The sequence below is a fragment of the Glycine max genome, chromosome 8, assembly GCF_000004515.6.
Source record: "Glycine max cultivar Williams 82 chromosome 8, Glycine_max_v4.0, whole genome shotgun sequence".
Classification (NCBI taxonomy): Eukaryota; Viridiplantae; Streptophyta; class Magnoliopsida; order Fabales; family Fabaceae; genus Glycine; species Glycine max.
This window is the reverse complement of record NC_038244.2, coordinates 17,518,831-17,540,668: the sequence shown is the minus strand read 5'-3', so window position 1 is coordinate 17,540,668 and position 21,838 is coordinate 17,518,831. Positions and strand designations below refer to the sequence as shown.

The 21,838-nt window shown below is 30.2% G+C and overlaps 2 protein-coding genes across 2 annotated transcripts; both read right to left on the bottom strand.

Annotated features, from left to right (window-relative positions):
- Positions 1 to 458: 458 nt before the first annotated feature.
- Positions 459 to 3,487, bottom strand: LOC100808003 (transcription factor bHLH25). Its single transcript, XM_014779151.3, has 5 exons — positions 3,297 to 3,487; positions 2,951 to 3,055; positions 2,454 to 2,804; positions 1,060 to 1,413; positions 459 to 839 (listed from the first exon to the last, which is right to left on the bottom strand). Exons 2-5 carry the CDS (start codon positions 3,008 to 3,010, stop codon positions 777 to 779), a joined length of 828 nt encoding a protein of 275 aa, XP_014634637.1. The 5' UTR covers positions 3,011 to 3,055; positions 3,297 to 3,487; the 3' UTR covers positions 459 to 776.
- An 11,696-nt stretch (positions 3,488 to 15,183) lies between these two features.
- Positions 15,184 to 20,734, bottom strand: LOC100527052 (uncharacterized). Its single transcript, NM_001251001.2, has 4 exons — positions 20,519 to 20,734; positions 20,250 to 20,408; positions 16,004 to 16,372; positions 15,184 to 15,546 (listed from the first exon to the last, which is right to left on the bottom strand). The coding sequence occupies exons 1-4, from the start codon at positions 20,558 to 20,560 to the stop codon at positions 15,475 to 15,477; spliced, it is 642 nt and encodes a 213-aa protein (NP_001237930.1). The 5' UTR covers positions 20,561 to 20,734; the 3' UTR covers positions 15,184 to 15,474.
- Positions 20,735 to 21,838: the final 1,104 nt, after the last annotated feature.

Sequence of the window (21,838 nt, the reverse complement as noted above, 5' to 3'; positions counted from 1 at the left end):
ATTCTAACTGTTGTGTTCATGCATATGAAGCAGATGGCAAGAAGAATCATTAATTTATTCCTAAGCTGGGGGTCATCAACTCATCAAGGCAACACCAATCTTTTTTGTATTTGCCTTTTGGGGTTACGTTTTATTATGTATTTTGTTGGGTTTTTATTATATTTGTATTTTGTAACGAGCTAGTCAATCTCTTTATATTATTTTCACTAGGTAGCTTGATTATTATTCAGACTTGTGGATTTGTAATACCTTGATGCAATGATGCAATATACGTGATGTATTATATGTTTTATGGTGAATTTTTTAGCTTTCTGCGGGATTGACAACACCGGTGGAAATTTGCAAGCAAACATATTGGACAACCCAAGTAGTCTTATTTGGATAGACTGTGCATTTAAATTTATAAGTATATAAACTTGAGGATTTGCATTTGAATCAACAAACTCAAACCAAAACAATCATATAAGTATCATTTTATTGATATGACACACGAAAACAAAGTAAACGCCATTAATCCTTAGTCATGCCAATAGCAGGATTGGACCTCCTTTCCAGCACATCTAGCTTTGAGTTTAATTAGTTTGGCCTTGGTTGTTTTCCTTTGGTTCCATCTCCCGACATCAGTGTTGTTACATATGTCACCATTGTAGTATTTCAAAGAAAAAAAAAAAGAATCAAAAAGCAGTTACCCAGCTCCTGAATAATTAAGAACTTCCAACTCAATAAACAAATACTTGAGAACTCCATCACACAGTTACACTACATCTCATACAACTTCAAAAGATCTGCTTCAAGCTCTTAGCCAAATCGTTCACCGTCATGTTGTATTTCTCACTCATCTGCAATATAGTAATTATGGAAATATTTATAATTTTAAATAATTATAGATTATATACAATCATATATATAAAAGTAACTAATACAACTAGTTTTGAATTGAATGTTATACATAATTGTAGTAGAATTATAGAGTAGTAGATTTGAATTAAAAATTTACTGTATATTGCTTGAGAAAATGGAATACCATATAACTATTTGCAACATGCATGGCTTAATTACCTGAGCAATTATGATAATGTTGAGGATAGAGTTTCCAAATGGCAATACGCTGCTACTGGCTATTGAGAGATGAAGATCTTTTAGTAGGGCCAATAGCTTGAGTATGATGCCCTTTCGTTTCTCACAATAGATTCTAATGAGTACTTCCTTCCCTAAACCTCTTGCTTCAACTTCAGGGAGCACTTCACTAATAGAGTTTGTTTCACATGACGCAGAACAAAGACGTGATTTCGTGATGATCAATGACTTTATACTTTTATTCTTATTGCCCCCTGCTTTTTCCAGCACTGCTATGCGTTGTTGAAGTTGTTGCATGTAGTTGAGGGCTTCCCGAAGCACAGTAGCCTTGTCTAACTATATATATTAATTTTAACAATAATTACAAATATTTACCCCAAGTCAAAAAGCAAAAATGTAAAACATTAAGAAGCTGTGGGCTAATTTCTAAGTTTAGCTTTTTCTTTTTTATATATACGACAGGATAGTATTCCTTCTTGGGTAAAAATAAAAATAAAAATTCTAAGTCTAACAATATTAATTTACAAAAAAGAAATTACATTTTAAGTTTTTTTTCTTCCTTAATCTACATATTTGTCAAGGCTGAAGGGAGGGAATTAAATAATTTGATTTGTATTTTTGTATATTTCTTTGTTTCTAATTCTAACTAAAACAATTGAACCGATCTAATTCTGTTTGTAATTTAGTTTTTTTTTACACCATTATTATTTGTAATTTGTGAAAAAAGAATTAGCATTTTTTTTAAAAGATTTTTGCATTTGAAAAACATATAATTGTTACAGATTTTAAATGTATATATATATATATATATATATATATATATATATATATATATATATATATATATATATATATATTTTCTTCAAAGATGCTTTTTCTTTTAAAAGTAAAGAAATGGGCCTTAATTTACAGGTGAACATTATATGCATATTCAAATTTCGCCATTTTCTTTTATAAAGTACATAAAATTCATTATAAAAAGTTAATGCAGTATAGAGTTTTCCTTCGATCATACATTAACATTGCAGTAATCTTAATTACTATTACGTTTATGCGTTGAAAAAGTGTATCATAAAATGTAATAAGACTATAATAGAAAACACTAATAAAGACCCACGATAAATCGACTAAATGGTGATGGATACTTAAGATCGATCATTTCTACGAAATCTTATATTCAAATAAACTTCATTCTCATCAGAAACACATTAAACTTTCCGAACAATTGAACATGTGTTTGGGTTTTGAAATGTCAACTTGATTTCAGCTCATCATATGGATCGAAAAAAGCAAAGTTTCTGTGATCATTAATATTTAATAAATATGAGGCTAGGTGAGCAATGAAAAAGTTAATAATTACTAAGATATACTCATACCTTCTTCAAGCCAGGTATAGTAGCTGAGAGTGCTAAGAATTTCTCCGCTATATCCTGTCTCCTTTTTCTCTCTGACATTACATGATACTGTGTCTCAGTAGAGGTTCTTGCCCTTTTTGTTCCTCTGTCGTTATCCCTTATTGTCTTTGCCTCCAACTCATGGTTGTTCTCTACACCCCTTTTAGGCCAATAACAACTTGTTCCAAATTCCTCTTCGCTGCTCTTCAAATAAGAGTCAGTGTATTCCACTTTTGGCCCAATAGCTGCCACAACATTTGAGCTATCATTGTTGAACCTTACCATCTCATCAAAGGATACAGCGTTGGTGCAGCCAAAATCATCATTCATTTCCTTTAAACACAAATTATGAAAGCCAAAGTTATGGATACGGGTTACACATTGATCGATCTAGATCATCGATCATACTATATATAAAGTCTAAATATATAATGGCTAATAGCTAGGAAAATATTAATTATGAAATAAAAAATAATTACCAGATGAGAGAGCCAGTTTTCCCATGAGTCCTCCATCATATCAGGAAGTAACGAGAGCATGGCGTTCTGTCTTTTCTGGGTGCTTCAAGAAATTAATTCTTGAACCTACGAAGTTGGTTTTTAGTTGCTAGAGACAAGATAATATGTAAAATCGGTTGCCCCAAGTGTACATCGACTTGTGTTCCTTATATATATAATTAAGTGGTTCAAAATTTAAATATTTATTTTATATGTGTAATGATTATGATATTTTTAATTAATTATTTTATATCAATATCATATTTTTTTATAAAAAAAACTGAACCATGGGAAGGAAGAGCATCTAATAATCGAGTAAAGGACTCACAATTGACGACAGAGCAAAAAGCTGCATGGCTGTGGTTGGGACTTGGGACCTAAGATGTGGCACAGTGGAGGAATTCGTGTCGCTTGTGAATTTTTTGATTATAAAAAAGATCCACGTGGACATGGCGTCTCAGTTTTCTCTTTTGGAGTATCTCCGTTTCCGGTTTAGATCCTCTCCCGGAAGCTTGTCTCATGTCTCTAGCCTCTTCCCAACCAAACAATTTAAGTAGAATCTTAGAGACCAGTTCTCTGGTTCTATTTGGATAAGATTATTATTTCTTTTTTGTACTAATTAGACTAAAATAACCACACATAAGTTTATCTATACACTTGATATTAAGTAGAGTTTTTAGTTTGTGTACAAAGAAGTTAATAAGAAACTTCAAATTGAAGGTAGATTGCATCATGATTTTTAGTTCGATAAAAGAGAGAATAGAAAGACAAAAAATTAATAACGTTCAAGAAAGTGAGATTTCAAGTTAAATCATATTTTTAAAACTTTGATTTTTAATTATGTCATGTAATACCGCGTAATCCAATATCATCCAGTGAAATAAGATTTTTTATTGATGTAAACATTTAAATAAATTATGTTTAAAATTAATAAAGAATAATTTAAATTATAATATAAGATTATTTTTAGTTATTAATAATATAAAAATTATTACAATCAATTTAAAGATGTCACGATCCAACTTAAAAGGTGAATTTATATATATATATTAGATATCCTGTACAAGGTGTACAGATGAGTTTAAATACATCCAAAAGAATAAATCCCGTGAACAAACCCAACTAAAAAAGGAGCATGGAATCAGTTAAAGACAAAAGTGGATTTGTATTCCAGGAAGAGAAGAAGAAGATGGTATTTACCTTCTTCCTATATGAGAACCACTGCCAGGAAATGCTTTTAATAAAATGCAGAATCCCCCCAGCATCAAAAGCTTCGTTCCTGAACGCGATCTTGTTTCTCTATGACCATAAACACCAGCAAGTGACGTGCCAAAGGGAAAATTTCCACCTACGATTCCTCCTTTCAAAAGACAGAAAGCCAAATTGAGAGTACAGCTGAGATACTGTTTCAGGAATAGCTGTATGCACCCCACCAATTGAAAACCTCATACCAGATCTGCAAAGTTCTTTGGCATGACAAAAATAAATGATTTGATGTTTCCTGTTGAGAATTACAGAAGTAACAAGAAGTCTCTAGATTTGGAATATGAATCCCCCGCTTGTGCAGCTGGTCGCAAGTTGGCAATTTATCCAGCAGGAGTCTTCATGATAATAGCAAAACTTTCCAAGGAGCCTCACATAATTTCCAAAATGATGCATTAATCAAGTGCAAGATTTCAAAATTAATGTCACTTGTTTCTTATAAAAAGTACACGAGATAGTAGATTAGTCTGAAATAAGGATTCATGTCAATGCTCAAACATATGATCCCCTATGATATGCATTCATGAATAATAGATAGTGTATCTTAGTCTGAAATAAAATTTCTTTCTGGTTACATTAAGATAAACTTATAAAGTTAATATATATTAATTGCCCGAGAGGTCCTTGTGTAGATAATCTAACCCATTACAGAATATGACCAACGTCGATCACTTAGTAGGTAAAATATTTATTATATCCTATTATTCTTATAAAGTACTAGTAGTTACTAACTTTGAATGTTGAAGTACCTGTTACAGTAGCATATATCCACCTTGACCGTACGTGGTAAAGAGTTTCACCATCATCAAATAATCTCAAAGCTGGGTCTACGTGGAAGCATGCACATTCCAATTAACATTAATCAGAGAGTTTTGTTAAAGTTAGTTAATAACCTTATCTTAAACGCATAATGATAAAAAAAAAAAAAAAGAGTGATCACGTGAGGATGGCAGAAAGGCGTAATAAGGAGTGGAATGCATGTGTCCGTGGCATAAGACAGAGAGAATTGCATTGATGGCAGGTCAGTGGGGTAGATCAATAAACCTGCAGTTCCAAAATGGTCTGATTCAAAAGTAGTATATAGGGAATGTGATAAACTAGCTCGGTGACCCAGTTAGCGATGAAATGGTTCTGCAAAGTACTTGCTACTATACGACATTTTGCAATCACACAACACGCGACGTACGTAGAGTTGGCATGAATGCCACCCTCACTCTTTATCTGCAAAACCAAACTCTCTCCTATATTAATTTGTTCACAATGGACCACCAATTAAAATGCCGCGCGGGAGCCACGTTTACCATTTACATTCTTCAGATGGACATAGATAATAATTACTTGCTTCTTTGAATGCGTAAGTTTCAGGTCCAGCACTCATTGTTGCTGCTGTACACCATGAACGTACGCGAGATCGATGCTGAGTTTGAAAAATTGCTGATGATAAATATTAGGAAAGTGAGAATGTCAATAATAATCAATAGTATATACATATGGTGCCCCTTGAAAACACATGCAAATATGTGCTACTCTGATCGCAATCGCAAGTTAACTAACTCAATTCCAAAAATCCATCCTCGTTCAATTCAATTTGTAGGCTACAACTCGCAAACTGGGCGTTATGCACATGTCATCAGTTAATATAATTACAACGGGAAAAATGGTCTAGGGAACAGGACAGCAAAATTGGACCCTACTCTCCATTATGTATCATGTTAAGCAGTAAAAGGTTAATGTAATATATAGTACATAGAAGTGACTGTATATAAAAGGAAATTGCTCATTGACATTGTTAGGAATTCATGCGACACGAACATTACATGTAAACGATAAAGTAAGAGTGTTTAAATTCCATTAGTTAATTTATGGAAAGTATGATTTTTTTATGGATAAATAATAATTTTTTCAAATATTAATTTTTATTAGTAGAGAAAATTGAGTCTGTAATTTTTTTTCTTAATCATTCAATCTATTTTATATCTTATTTTATTGAAAGTATGATTATCTTGGATTGTCTTGCGTACTTGAATAGTTAAATAAGTTTAAAGAGATCTTACGTATAAGTATTTAACATTACTATTCCAAACAGGCATATGTATTATATGTTAAGAAACAAGCTAGACAAGGTACGTGGTTTTGGTTGTGATGGAGATGATGGTTTTGGAGAGATGGACCCCCCAAGACGGTGACCAATGCCTAATGATGCATGCCACCTTTGCAGACTGGAAAAAGAAAAGAAAGAATCACACAGCTGCAACAACTAGCTAGCTGTAATATTGAGACGAGAGAGGACACGAATGGGTTGTTCCTGTGTAGTCTTCTTCTAGGTGGGGTGCTATTGCTATTGCTACGACACCGCACTAATTTCTCTAATTTTCCAACACATTCCATTTCCGCTATTCATCATCACAATCCCAATTCTTCTAACTCTAGAAAACGATTATAGAGGGACAATGATTGTTCAGCTATATAAGGACAACATATTAAACATTAAAATATTTATATATAAGGACAATATAATAGATGATAAGGATTGTTCAACAATATAGGGACATTGCTTGAGTTATATTTGCTTTGTTCATGTTAATCAGAACTATATATGCTTCAATTATATTTTAAGGGTACCACTAAATAATATATACTAATCAAGATAAATATTCCAAACTTTTAAATTAATGACCATAACTGTGACTCAAAATTTATCATCGTACATTCATCTTTCCTCCTTCTTGTTATCTCGTCCAAAGAAATTGCAAAGTATATACGTGCACTTCACATGGAGGCCATCAACATGTGATTTTAATAGCTAATAATATGCGGCTTTTGGACACTCAGACCATGTTCACGATACTTGTACCGCCGAATAGAAACATGTAATCTAGCAGCTTCAGCTTCTGCATCTCTACCAAATGGGGGTAAATAACAATATTAATTTGTAAATGCTTATTTAGATATTTCAAAAATATATCAAATATTCCATTAATCCCTTATTTACAACTGACATCAAATTGAATAAAAGTCAAGTTGAGCCCTCTTGTTTATCTCAATTATTAAGTACCTAGCGATCGATGGAATTTATCAATTTGTCTTATTCCAAATAGATGCGGATATGCCCTTAGGCTGTATTTTGGTGCTTCTCATAATTCTTTCACGATAGTTTAGAAGTCAAAGTCAAAATAATATGTGAAGTGGTAAAATGAATTAATTGGATTTCATTCATCAGAGAGACCAGAAGGTAATTATATATATGAGCAATTCTTATGGCTTAATACAGTGATGCAAACTTGTCAATATATAGTTTAAGCACGAGGTGCTAATTTAAGTACCTACACTAACACTATTTGTGGGCCGGTCAAGCAGAAATTGTTAAAATATATGATAATATATTTTAATTTTATATAGTTGTTATATCTATTAGATTTATCTTTAGTCATATCTTTAGCTATTAGATTTATCTTTAGTTTTATAGTTGTTATCCAAGTCTCACATCGGCTGCCTCACTCCTTAGAGTGCAGCTTATATATCTGTTGGGCAACTTTACTTAATGTCAATTGGTTTTAAGATGAAATCTTTCATGGTATCAGATTGTTTAGGGAAAGATTTTTTCACTTGTTTTGAGTTCCTCAGGGCTCCGATATTATATCTTGTTATTAGATGATTATACTAAATTTTTGTGGACTTTTCCTTTGTCAAACAAATCAAATGCTTATTCCACATTCATAAATTTTAAAACTTTCATCCAAACTCAACTTGAACGGGAAGTAAAGAATATACAATGTGATAATGGTAAAGAATTTGATAATAAGCCTTTTTGGGATTCTTGTAAAGTGAATGATATTTCTTTCCGGTTGTCTTGTCCTCATACTTCTCCTCAAAATGGGAAAGCCGAAAGAACAATTCGTACAATTAACAATATTGTTCGTACTTCACTTGCCCATGCGTCATTACCTCCTTCCTTTTGGCATCATGCCTTGCAAATGACGATTTACCTTCTCAATATTCTTCCTCATAAGTTATTGAACTATAAATCTCCTCTTAGGATTCTTTATCATAAGGATCCAACCTATTCTCATCTTCGGGTTTTTGGGTATTTATGTTATCCTCTATTTCCTTCCACTACCATAAATAAACTTCAACCCCGCTCTACTCCATGTGTTTTTTTGGGATATCCTTCGAATCACTGTGGTTATAAATGCTATGACTTATCTTCTGGGAAAATAATTATAAGTCTTCATGTCATTTTCGATGAGACACAATTTCCATTTGCTAAATTACATACTCCTCATATTCAGACTTATGATTTCTTAGATGATGGCCCAAACCCATACGTGGTCCACCATTTAGTGTCTCAATCCACTACTCCTAATGCTCAAACTCTTGGTCTAGCTCCATTCGGGCCCAACTCCCCTAATCTTGCAACCGGCCCAACCATTGAGCCAAAGAAGAATATTGTTAATTGTACGAATTGTCCAGCGACTGCTTCCCCTCCTCCTAGTCCAGCCCCTTCTACACGTCCTAGCCCACCTCCTCGGGCATTACATGCAGCCAACATGGGATAGTTAAGCCAAAGAAGATCTTTAATCTTTATATCACTGTTGCTAAATCCCCTCTGCCACGTAACCCCGTGTCGGCCCTTCGGGACCCAAATTGGAAAAAGGCTATGGATGATGAATTTGATGTTCTTATTAAAAATAAGATGTGGGAGTTGGTGCCCCGTCCACCTGATGTTAATGTAATTCGGTCATTGTGGATTTTTGCTCATAAAGAAAAATCTGATGGTTCTTTTGAGAGGCATAAAGCCCGTCTTGTAGGTGATGGCAAAACTCAACAGGTTGGTGTAGATTGTGGTGACACATTTAGTCTGGTGGTCATACCAGCACCTATTCGCACAGTTCTGAGTTTGGCTTTGTCTAAGGCATGACCCATTCATCAATTTGACGTCAAAAATGTCTTCTTACATGGTGAACTTAATGAGACTGTCTACATGCATCATCCTATGGGTTTTAGGGACCCGCAAAAACCTAATCTTTTTTGTTTGTTAAAGAAGTCTATATATGGGCTTAAACAGGCACCGCGGGCTTGGTATAAGAGATTTGCTAATTTTGTTCATACACTCGAGTTCTCTCATAGCACTTCAGATCATTCTCTTTTCATCTATTGACAAGGTACTTCTATGGCTTATATTTTGTTATATGTGGATGAGATCATTTTGACTGCTTCCTCTGATGAGCTTCGTAAGTCCATTATTACCCTTCTTAGCTCGGAATTTGCTATGAAGGACTTGGGACAATTAAGCTATTTTTTGGGCATTGTTGTAACTCATCATGCAGGTGGTTTGTTTTTATCTCAAAAGAAATATGTCATGGAGATCATTGATCGTGCTGGAATGTCTTCTTGTAAGTCATCACCTACCCCTATTGATACTAAACCAAAGCTTAGTGCTACATCAAGCACTCCATTTGAGGATCCGACTCTCTACATGAGCCTTGCTGGGACTCTACAATACCTTACTTTTACCAAACCTGACATTACATATGCAGTGCAACAGGTGTGCTTATTCATGCATGACCCAAAGGATGGGCACATGCAAGCTCTCAAGCACATATTGCGCTACATTCAGGGTACTATAGACCATGGTCTTCATCTTTATCCATCATCTACATCCACTCTTGTTTCTTATACGGATGCTGATTGGGGTGGATGCCCGGATACGAGACAGTCTACTTATGGGTATTGTGTATTTCTTGGTGATAATTTGATCTCTTGGTCAGCTAAACGATAGACTACTTTGTCCAGGTCTAGTGCAGAGGCTGAATACCGAGTGGTTGCCAATGTAGTTTCAGAGTCATGTTGGTTGCGAAATCTGCTTTTGGAGCTTCATTGTCCGATCCAGAAGGCTACATTGGTTTATTGTGATAATGTAAGTGCGATATATCTTGCGGGTAATCCAATTCAACATCAACGCACTAAACACATTGAGATGGATATACATTTTGTTCATGAAAAGGTTGCTCGTGGTCAAGTTCAAGTTTTACATGTCTCGTCTCGTTATCAGATTGCAGACATATTTACCAAAGGACTTCCTTTGGTGTTATTTGAGGATTTTCGAGACAGTCTCAGTGTCCATCGACCTCTCGCTTCGACTGCGGGGGTGTGTTAGAATATATGATAATTAATATATTCTGATTTTATATAGTTGTTATATCTATTAGATTTATCTTTAGTCATATCTTTAACTATTAGGTTTATCTTTAGTTTTATAGTTGTTATATTTATTAGATTTATCTTTAGTTTTATAGTTGTTATATTTATTAGATTTATCTTTAGCCATTATATTAGATTTATCTTTAGCCATATCTTTAGCTTGTAATCTTGTATATAAGCAAATGGTGCTTAATGAATCATTCAAGAAAACAATTTCTAACATGGTATCAAAGCAAACTTTGATCTTGGGACCTCGCCTTAGCTTCCGCTGCGACCACCCACCATTTGTTGTTCACGCACCAAGTTCAAGAAGTGTTGTGCGTGAGGGACTATGTTGGGAAATATCCAAGTCCCACATCGGCTACCTCACTCCTTGGAGTACAGCTTATATATTTGTTGGACAACTTCACTTAATGTTAATTGGTTTTAAGATGAAATCTAACAGAAATAAATTAAAATAAAAAATATTTATATAGTAAAAATAAATAAATAGCTGTTGAAAATATAGGAATATTTAATAAATTTTTTCAAGTTGCTAAGTTAGAAAGAAGAGTTGTTTAAATTATAAAAAAATAAAGGTAGGTAATTAATGACGTAACATGTAATGTAATGATGGGAACCATTTAAAATTTGTAAAAATTAAAAAGAAGAGGTGCTGGATTGAAGATGGAACTAAATAATCCTTTTAGTCACTGCTAAAATTTGTCTCAAATTCTTACTTTTTTTATATATATATATTTTGTAAGTTGTATATTCTCTGATTTTTTATTCCATAGCTGTATCATATCTCTTCTGTTTTTTTTTTTGTCCATACGTTGTATATCCAGGTCCTTAAATAACCCAACTTAGTTGGCCCATATAGCCCAAAATCACTAGTCAAAAACTTAGTTGGCCCAGTCCATACTATTTTGACTTTTGAGAACTGAGAAACTCAATTTGAAGGGGATTCTATTTATACTTTCCTTTTTTCTCATCGTACCTTCTCTTCGTGATTTTGTATTTCTTTTCTGAAAATAATCCTACATGTAAACAATTGGAAAGTATCAAAGTATCTCTCAAAAATAGTTGTTAGAATGTATAATTGGAAAGACTTCCTACAAACTAGTCTTCAAATAAACAATTTTCGAAATATTGTTGACCTGTGAAAACTAAAGGTGAAATTCACCGAAGAAAAAAACACCAATAAAGAAAAAGACTTGTGAGGAAGGAAGAAGTTTTTTTTTTCTGAGTTAGGAAGGAAGAAGGTGATGCGAGAGGAAATGTTGAGGAAAAGAAAAGGGAGAAAGAGAAACAAGGAGTTTCCTATAAATATATTCAGCCTATCTAGTTGATTTCTTGGAACCTTAAATATCATTAACTGGAATCAGGAAGGTTAAAATATATTTTTAATTTTATAAATATCAATTCATATGCACTTAATCACATCATATCAAATGTCTTTTTAGAATATAATTTTTAATACTGACATAACTTAAATCACATTTTGTCGTCATTAAATAGTGACAAAAATTATGTAATAATATTAAAAATTTATAAGTAGTAATTTTTTCTTAAGATTAAAGCAAAACAAGATTATATTTATAAGAAATAAAACGTATTTAAACTAAAAATGAAAGTAGCAAAAAATCTGATCAGAAGTCAGAACTACTAATTAAATAGCTTAATAGCAGTTGATATGGATTAGGCCATTGGTAACTTGCAAACTAAACTATACGTGCTATGCTAACATCTTATGGGAATTGCTAGGGGCACCCAGCAAGATTGCTGGTGCACTCAGCAATTTTTTAGAATTTCCAAAATATCCTTTAACGTTTCCGCGAAAGGACTTTCTTCCGCATGTTACAACTGTAGAAGAACCTTCTTCCGTGCGATCTCACGGAAGAACTTCTTCCGCAGGAAGTCACGGAAGAAGGTTTTTCCGTAGTTGCAAATTACAACTACGGAAGAACCTTCTTCCGCGAGTTAATTTATTTTTTTGATTTTTAAATTTTTGAATTATTTTGTATTTACTTATGTTATTTTATATTTTGTATTTTACTATTACAAAATTTAGTGCATATTTAATTCAGGATATTATTACAAAATAAAAAATATTTATTTAATATATATTAAATTTTGTAATAGTAAAAAAATTTGTGAAAGTAAATATTTTTTATTTTTAAAAGAATATACGAATTAAATATTTTTTATTTAATCTAGGCTACTATTACAAAAAATAATGTATACTTAATTTGGATTACTATTACAAAATTTAATGGATTAAATATTTTTGTAATAGTAATCCAAATTAAAGCATTAAATATTTTTTATTTAATTCGGATTACTATTATAAAATTTAATGCATTAAATATTTTTGTAATAGTAACCATAATTAAATATGCATTAAATATTTTTTATTTAATTCGGGTTACTATTATAAAATTTAATGCATATTTAATTTGGGTTATTATTACAAAATAAAAAATATTTATTTAATATATATTAAATTTTGTAATAGTAAAAAATTTGTGATAGTAAATATTTTTTATTTTTAAAGAAATATATAAATTAAATATATTTTATTTAATCTGGGTTACTATTACAAAACTTAATGTATACTTAATTTGGATTACTATTACAAAATTTAATGCATTAAATATTTTTGTAATAGTAACCCGAATTAAAGAATTAAATATTTTTTATTTAATTCGGGTTACTATTATAAAATTTAATGCATGAAATATTTTTGTAATAGTAACCAGAATTAAATATGCATTAAATATTTTTTATTTAATTTAGATTACTATTACAAAATTTAGTGCATATTTAATTCGGGTTATTATTACAAAATAAAAAATATTTATTTAATACATATTAAATTTGTAATAGTAAAAAAATTTGTGATATTTAATATTTTTTATTTTTAAAAAATATACAAATTAAACAATATATAGGTTATTAGCACAACGCTATAACCAACTAGGATAATGAGCCAATTATGTTATAAAATAAATAATGTTATTATAGATATCACTACAATTTCTAATACATATTTAATGCACATGTAAATTTAAATAATAAATTTTATGATAATTAAATTTGATATAAATCATACGAATTATTTAATTTGTATATATATTTTTTTAAAATAAAAAATATTTACTATCACAAATTTCTTACTATTACAAAATTTAATATATATTAAATAAATATTTTTTATTTTATAATAGTAATCTGAATTAAATATGCATTAAATTTTGTAATAGTAACTTGAATTAAATAAAAAATATTTAATACATATTTAATTCGGGTTATTATTACAAAAATATTTAATGCATTAAATTTTGTAATAGTAACCCGAATTAAATAAAATATATTTAATGCATTAATTCGGGTTACGTTTACAAAAATATTTAATGCATTATTTTTAATAGTAATCCAAATTAAATATACATTAAATTTTATAATGATAACCCAAATTAAATAAAAAAAATTAATTCGTATATTTTTTAAAAAATAATAATTATTTACTATCACAAATTTTTTTATTATTACAAAATTTAATATATATTAAATAAATATTTTTTATTTTGTAATAATAACCTGAATTAAATATGCATTAAATTTTCTAATAGTAAAATAAAAATACAAAATAATACAAAAATTTAAAAACAAAAAAAGCAAATTAATTCACGGAAGAAGGTTCTTTCACAGTTGGAAATAACAACAGCGGAAGAACCTTCTTCCGTGCAATCTCGCGGAAGAACCTACTTGCATGCCATCTGGCGGAAGAAGTTCTTCCGCAGGAATACACGGAAGAAGTTTCTTTCACTGTTGTTATTTTCAACTGCGAAAGAACATTCTTCCGTGGCTTACTGCGGAAGAAGTTCTTCCGCAAAATGATACGGACGAAGGTTCTTCCGCAGTTTAAAATCGCATTTTTTAAACAAGGACAATTTTATCCTATCACATAATTGCTGGGTGCACCTATCAACTCCCACATCTTATTCATGCCAACTCTATCTTCATCTTATTTATAGGCCCTGTCTCGATCGGCAATAGTGCTGGACAATCGTTTATCATTCGCCAACCACATTGTTGGTCCAATATATAACTGTTTCATGAGGGACTCTGACATGATCCTGTTTTTCAGAGAACATATCCACTTTTAAATGTTACTTCTATATTATATGGCAGCCTCTCTTAACAGTGATCTAATGGCTTGTATTCTATTTTCTATTTTTATTTTTTGGAAATTTTTGTATACTTGTTGTGGTGAAAGATTTTTTCGTCAAATGTTCGTAAGTGTAAGATGTAGTAGGTATTAAAAAAATATTATATTTATCTTGAAAAGATTTTAAATTTTAGTATGTATTATAATATAAAATGAGTATATATATGTGGATGTGGTGGCTGGGAGGCTGAGTGGCTAGCAAGCCAAGGACACTCCTACCCTCTTGCCCTCCATGAGTTGTATACCACTATACCCCTCCACGTCGTTGTTGGCAATTTTAAGGTATGTTTGGATTGCAATTCTATAGAAAGTAACTCCCGTATTTTCCAATTTTAATCAACAAGTGTTGTTCGCAATCCAAACACACACTTTAATCTTTTGATTCGTGCTCTTGCAGGATTTGTATCTCCTTGTTGGTCTCCTCCTTAGTGACAAAAAAATAAATGGATTGGAGTTGGCATGTGTGCCGAATCTAATCTAGCATAGGACCTTCACCCCGATTTCAAGGTGGCACCTTACAAACAAATAATACAGCAAAAAAAAACTAATTGTTTCATTGTACAATTCATGAGTCTCCTCGTGAGGGCCCACAACTAGAAAGAGCTCTTGAAAATAAACATAGTTCTCAAACACTCTTTTCAACATATTCTTTTATTGCTTAAATTCAAATGGGACATCGAACTCACATGTTTAATACGAGATTCATGAATTTTACTCAATAAAAGAATGTGCTGAAAAGAGTAAACAAGAGAGTTTATTAAAAACTTTTTCTCAAACAAAATTACAATTAGTACTGCACTTGCTTGGTACGTACATTAGCACAGTCTACCTAATGAGTCAAGATCGCTACTCTCAGGGTCTTCACTAGTTCACCCACCGTCATCTTGTATCCCTCACCCATCTGCAGTACATAATGCACAATAATGTTTTTAATAATAAGGTTGTAAGTAAACTTATAAACAAAAGTACACCATTAATTTGAAATCTTTTTTGATGATAAAAAAATAATCAAAGCTCATATACTTGTGATTAAAAAAAAAGTACACCATGTTGGAAAAGAAAAAAAAAGACTCAGAACAAGAAGGTCATCAAAGTAATAATATATTAAGTTTCAAATCTTAAGAGAGGACAATATAATTTATATTTAAACAAATCAATGGATGATCTTGGATTGACTTAGAAGGATTGGCCTCTTTAATATATTAATTAATTCCTTGATAAATTCATATTATATGGGTCATTATGTAATTGAGCAATAAGGAGATATAATATTGATTTAGTTGTAATGAGAGGAGAAAAAGAGAGATTATAAGTTTGAATCTTTCTAAAAAAAAATGAACATGATAAAAACAATTTACCTGAGCAACAATGGTGATGTCGAGAGTGGATTTCCCAAATCGTAAGACGCTGCTATTGACTATAGAGAGATTAACATTTTCAAGCTGGGAAAGGATTTTGAGCATGATGCCCTTGTGTTTCTCACAGTGGATTATGATGAGAACCTCCTTCTGTAACACTCTTACTTTGACCTCTGGAAGAATTTCATTTGGTCCTCCTCCACCACAGTAATAATCATTGGATGATGAGTTCACTTCGCAAGAGCTGGTGGCGCCTTCGTTGCTAGTAACGTTGGATTGAACTTCTTGCAATTGCTCTAGCTCTCTCACACGTTGCTGAAGTTGTTTCACATAGCTGCTAGCATTGGCCAGGATGGAAGTCTTGTCCGTCTACAAACACAATGAACCTTTAATTTTATTAGATTATTTTAATCTATCAACAAATCAGAATGATTTTTTATGAAAAGATCGATGTTTAATATATATGATGATTCTTATATTAACATGTTATCATAAGATCTTAATTATCTGCAAGTGAAGATGAATCTATACCCACCTATATAGTAAAATTCTTCAACCGCTACAACATCAATACACAAACTACTATGAAATTTTCTTATGTTTTATAATTTTCAATTTATTATTTCATTTTATTAGCTTTGTTAATATTTTTTTACTATTTCTTTTACATTCATATAATTTAATTGAGTCCATTTGTTTAATTTTTTTTAAGAAAATTCATTTTTAATAATTTGTTTATGTGTTTGTTTAAATTGTTTTTTTTCTTAAATATTTTTTAGAAGCAAATTTTATCGGTTTCTTAACAAACTATTTTTTAAAAAATTAATTTTAATAAAAATATTTTTTTAAGTTTAAAAAAATGGACCAAAATTAAAAATATATTAATTTTTTTATTTTTACTTTCTATTTATAAAAAAATATCTAAAATATTTCTCTTTACAAAAATTGTTTTGCAAAGAACTGTATTATATATATATATATATATATATATACACACACACACTCCTTTTATATTATAATACATACTAAAATTTAAAATCTTTTAAAGATTAATGTAATATTTTTTAATATTCACCTTCATTCAAAAATTTTAATTTTTAAAAATCAAATAAGAAAATAAGATGTGATTCCATAATCTGAAAAAATGTTCACACCGACTTTCAACAAAAGTAAACTCATATTAGTATATAAAATAATCAATAAAAAGAATATTTTAATTAAATATGTGATTTTGTAGCTAGCTAACATTTAAAGGTACTTAAAACAAAGGTACTTTCGACATTTCATTTTTACATGTATATTTTTTTTCTTATTTAGAATTCCAAATGAGAAAAGAGAAAATATTAATTCATTTTCTCTCTTCTTTGCTTGAACCAAATAAATATAAATTAATTTCATTTTTATCATGTTTTTCCCTTTATTTTCTTTCTTCTCGTTTTCTCATTTAATCCAAATGATGCGTTAGTGTAATGGTTAAAGAAATACAAAATGCTAATCAATGTCGTTAAGATACTGATTAGTAAGAAAATAAAATAAAAATTATATTGATGTTTTTTTACAGAAAAAAATCTATTGAAGTTATTATTTTTCAAGAACATAAATATTAGTACTGTATTTAATACTTCCTTCTCCCATCTAAAAAACAAATACTTCCTTCTTTAAGTAATTGAAGAGTGTATCCAATTCTCTTTATCATGTCCTTAAATATCCATTATTAGCATGATCTAACAAACAAAAACAGAAAGCATTTATTGTTTAAAATAATATTAATTATTATAATTTAAAATAAAACATTATTTAATTTGAATTGATAATAATAATAATAATAATCATAATAATATATTACGCTCTCGAACAGGAATTGGTTTTCTTAAAAAATGTACGGAATATTGGGGAAAAATCATTAAATAAATATCGCCAAGGTGTGTCTGCCTTTAGAAAATATTAAAACAACGACCTGATGACATTGGCTTCATTTCATCAGGTTCAGGATCTATCTTTGCTTGAATTACACTCTTAAATATAATATATTTTTCACAGCAAATAATTGATTCCTAGTGACAATAGCTTCAGTTTGAAGTCTCTTCGAACGTATAATTGAACGAGCTAGTAACGTTAACTTACAGTGATTAATGAAGCTCGTACACAGTTTTCCTGTTCTTATCTTTTATCTTAATTTGGATAAGAGCCAAAATAAGGAGTGAAACTATGTCTTGTTTTCATTGATGGAATAGAAGAGATAAATAAATGAAATTATTTCATCTCACTCATTGATGGTAGTAGAAAGTTTTTTTTTTTTTTTTATGGGGATATATTAAGCTAAAATTTGTAAATAGGTTTGGGTACCCTTTGTAACCCTCTTACATATGTACAAGCTATCATTTTGCTGATTTAAAAAAAATCATGTCGCTCGTTTAAATGTGTGAATTTTTTATAAAAAAATCAAAAAATAACGACATTACCTGCACAAAAGGGAGATTACGCAAATAATGTCTTCACTGTAAGCTTTCTAAAGTCTTCAAACTCAAAAGATATATAGAACTTGAGCTTTCAGATTATCAATTCTACTTCAATATATAAGAAAAAAGAAATACCATTGCATGCAAGATTCAAGGGTGGCACCGAATCCGATAATTAAAAGAAGCAGAATTTCGCATAAAAATGTAATAAAAAAAAGAGAAGAAACTATTTGGTTTTAGAAAGTCAAAAGAAAAACTCTTTACCAAAAATTTATCGGGTGAATTAAAAAAAAAAGAAGGAAGAAGGAAGAAGGTTTTTGAATAAATACACTTGTGGCAAACAAGCAAAAAACAAAATGCAAGAACTGCAGCAATGTGTTAATCGTGGGCGGAAGGTGAAAATGAAATAAACACTGTGAATGTGATTATCTTCTCAATAATACTACCAATCTACCATTTCAGTTTCACGTCTATAAGAAGGAATAGACGTTTAGTGGGGCCCACTCTCTTTTTGCCTTTTGAATTTCAACCATATCCAAAACCGTGAAAGTGAGACATTTTTACCGATCCACTAAATTTCATTCCTTTCCGAAAAAAAATAAAATCTTATAGCTAGATTGTGCTTAAGAAAACAAGAAACCCAATCTAAAAGTAATCAGGGTGAAGAACTTAATTTTTATAACAACTATTTTAGAAGTTATAACAAGAAAAACTTGATTCCTTGTCAATATAAAAGTTTGTATATTAATAATATATAAAAATTAAACTTACAAAAATTAATATAATAGCATTTTAAATCTTAAAAAATAATTTATTTACAGTTTTTTTGGACTAATTCAGTTTCAAAATTTTTAAGGCAGTAATATGATCATAATTTAATATTTTGTGGAAAATAATTTGTTCATAATTTTTTTAAAAAAATAGTGGTTTGACAAATGTAACTTTAAATGTATTAAATTGTGAATCTTTTCGTTTAATTTCCAAAGTGTACAATTTTTCATTGCCGACTTTTACAAAATAATAAATAAAAGAGGAGTAGAATTCCGCAATTTGGGCTTCAGAAGGGCATGCCTAGATCTAGCTGAAACACTTCGAAGGGCATCCAAAACAATTTACACGCATAAACATGCAAAGAAATCTATCATTTGAGTGTTCATCGAGAATAAGTTTGGGTTAAAACACATTTTGCTCTCTCATTTTATTTTAACTTTATTTTTAGTATGATCTTTTAAGTTTAAATAAGTTTATTTAATATTTTAAATTATATCTCTTTGAATAAATTAGTTTTTTATATAATTTTTGATACAAAAAATAATACAGTATTAATTTTGGTTGGTATAAAAAGCACCTATGACGTGACATTTCGTATAATTGATCACATGTATCAAGTTAATGTAGGAAAGGCTTACTTAATCTAACGTAGATACTTTAAAGACTTAAATAAAACTTCTTTTTTACTTAGAAGAAGTAAATTTGTATTTTAACTATAATTATTAATCTCCATACAATGTTGTGCAAATATTTTTTTACTTGTTTTATTCAACAAGTACTAAAATTTTTAAGTTTAATAAGTATGTTAATATAAAAGTTTTTCTACTTGATAAAAAATAAAAGTTTTTATACTATTAGTTAATTAAAAACTATGTTAAATATAATTTTTAAGATAGTTATTAAAAAATAAACAAATTTATTTTTCTGTTTTGATGATATTAGGTATATTTAATTTTAATTAAATATTTTCATCACAAAAAGTACTTGGTTAATAATTAAAATTGAGTAGTGCCGACCTTTTTGAAGCCTGGTATGGTGGCTGAAAGTGCAAGGAACCTCTCTGTGAGTTCTCGCTGTCTCTTCTTTCTGTCGGTCTCGCCCATCCCAGAAAATGAATCATCTTCACTACCAAATTCTTCATCATCAAAACCTAAATCATCGTTGACGAAGTCATCCTGTATGTGTACAAGAACAAGAGAGTTAGATATACTATATATGATCATAAATTCATTATCCATTATCATATAATATATATAGCTAGCTAGCTAGTGTTGGATTTAATTACTAAATAAGAATCGGAAGGCCAATTTTCCCCTGACTCCTCCATTATGAGGTGGTTTATTCGGAGTAGAATATATTTGTGCAAATTAAACAAGTGTGAGGAAGAAAGAATGGATCAGAGGTGGGGTTACAAAGAAAGCAAGAGAACCATAGAGAGAGAATAAAAGATGAAATTAAGGGGTCGAATATTGAAACTCGATCTTGTGTTCAGGAGTGGAGCAGTGCGGTGAATAAAGCTAAACATAATATATAGAAATATCCAAAATGGCAAAGAATAGGGAGACTGTGTTTGTGTTCCATGACCATGGGAAGTTGACAACTTTGTTGTTATATATATATATATATCTATCTAATACTCTCGCCAAACATGCTATTTGCATCTTCACGGTTCAATCCTTTCATTTTACACGTGTCGACCATCCAGCCACATGCTGAGACGGAGAGCGTGGTTCGCGTGTTCCATGTTAGGACACTACTTCTATTTCTATTTTATTATATAAAAAGTAACTGCATGGTTAGTTTCGCAGCCACGCTGGCATCATCACCTACCAGTCATGTGTGTACGGGTATCTATAATTCTATATATACGAGACCAGAGTATGCATGAACAAGCTTTGAAGGTTTGTTGCCATTTATCAATCAAGTCATCAATTTTGGAAATTCATAAGTTACAAACCCCTTAACTCTTATTCTAATTAAGCGGGATCACTTAAAAAAGAAAATATCAAGATTATTTGTGATTGTAAAATGTTTATCAAATTCAAAGATAAGTTTTATGGTACAATTATAAGTCCCGTTATATTATATGCATGGTTTAGCTTTAAAAGAAAGGAATAGCATTAGAAATTAACAATTTTTAATCCAAGAAAAAAGAAAAAAAAAGAGCCCGAAAATGATATTAAAAGAAATCATTAAGAAAGATTTTAAACTTAATAATGTTTTTAAAATTTTGATTTTTAATTGTGTTAAATAATATTGTATAGTTCATGTAATCTAATTCATGTTATTTAATAGGATAAGACTTTATTATATTGTTGTACAAATCTTTTATTATTATTTAAAAAAATATGATACTTATACCTTTAACTTTACACTTCTTTTTCTTATTATTTTTTTCTACAAAACACACTCTATTAGTCTTTTTTTTTTTTTATCTATCTATTCACTCTGGTATTTCTTCACCACTTCTCAAACAAAGTATTAAGATGTAGACATCTAGGAATTATAAGTTTAGTTTGGTGCGATTAGAAAAGAAATTTTAGTGTTGAAGGGAAAATAGAGAATGTCATAACAACATTTTAACAAAAATTAACCATATGCATTG

Excerpts from the sequence above, each read along its gene's own strand:
- LOC100808003 (XM_014779151.3), bottom strand. The coding sequence starts at position 3,010 with ATGCTCTCGTTACTTCCTGATATGATGGAGGACTCATGGGAAAACTGG. Across the intron at positions 1,414-2,453 it reads CTATACCTGGCTTGAAGAAG|TTAGACAAGGCTACTGTGCT; the intron begins GTATGAGTATAT and ends TAATATATATAG. Across the intron at positions 840-1,059 it reads ACATTATCATAATTGCTCAG|ATGAGTGAGAAATACAACAT; the intron begins GTAATTAAGCCA and ends ACTATATTGCAG.
- LOC100527052 (NM_001251001.2), bottom strand. The coding sequence starts at position 20,560 with ATGGAGGAGTCAGGGGAAAATTGGCCTTCCGATTCTTATTTA. Across the intron at positions 20,409-20,518 it reads GGCCTTCCGATTCTTATTTA|GATGACTTCGTCAACGATGA; the intron begins GTAATTAAATCC and ends GTACACATACAG. Across the intron at positions 15,547-16,003 it reads ACATCACCATTGTTGCTCAG|ATGGGTGAGGGATACAAGAT; the intron begins GTAAATTGTTTT and ends TATGTACTGCAG.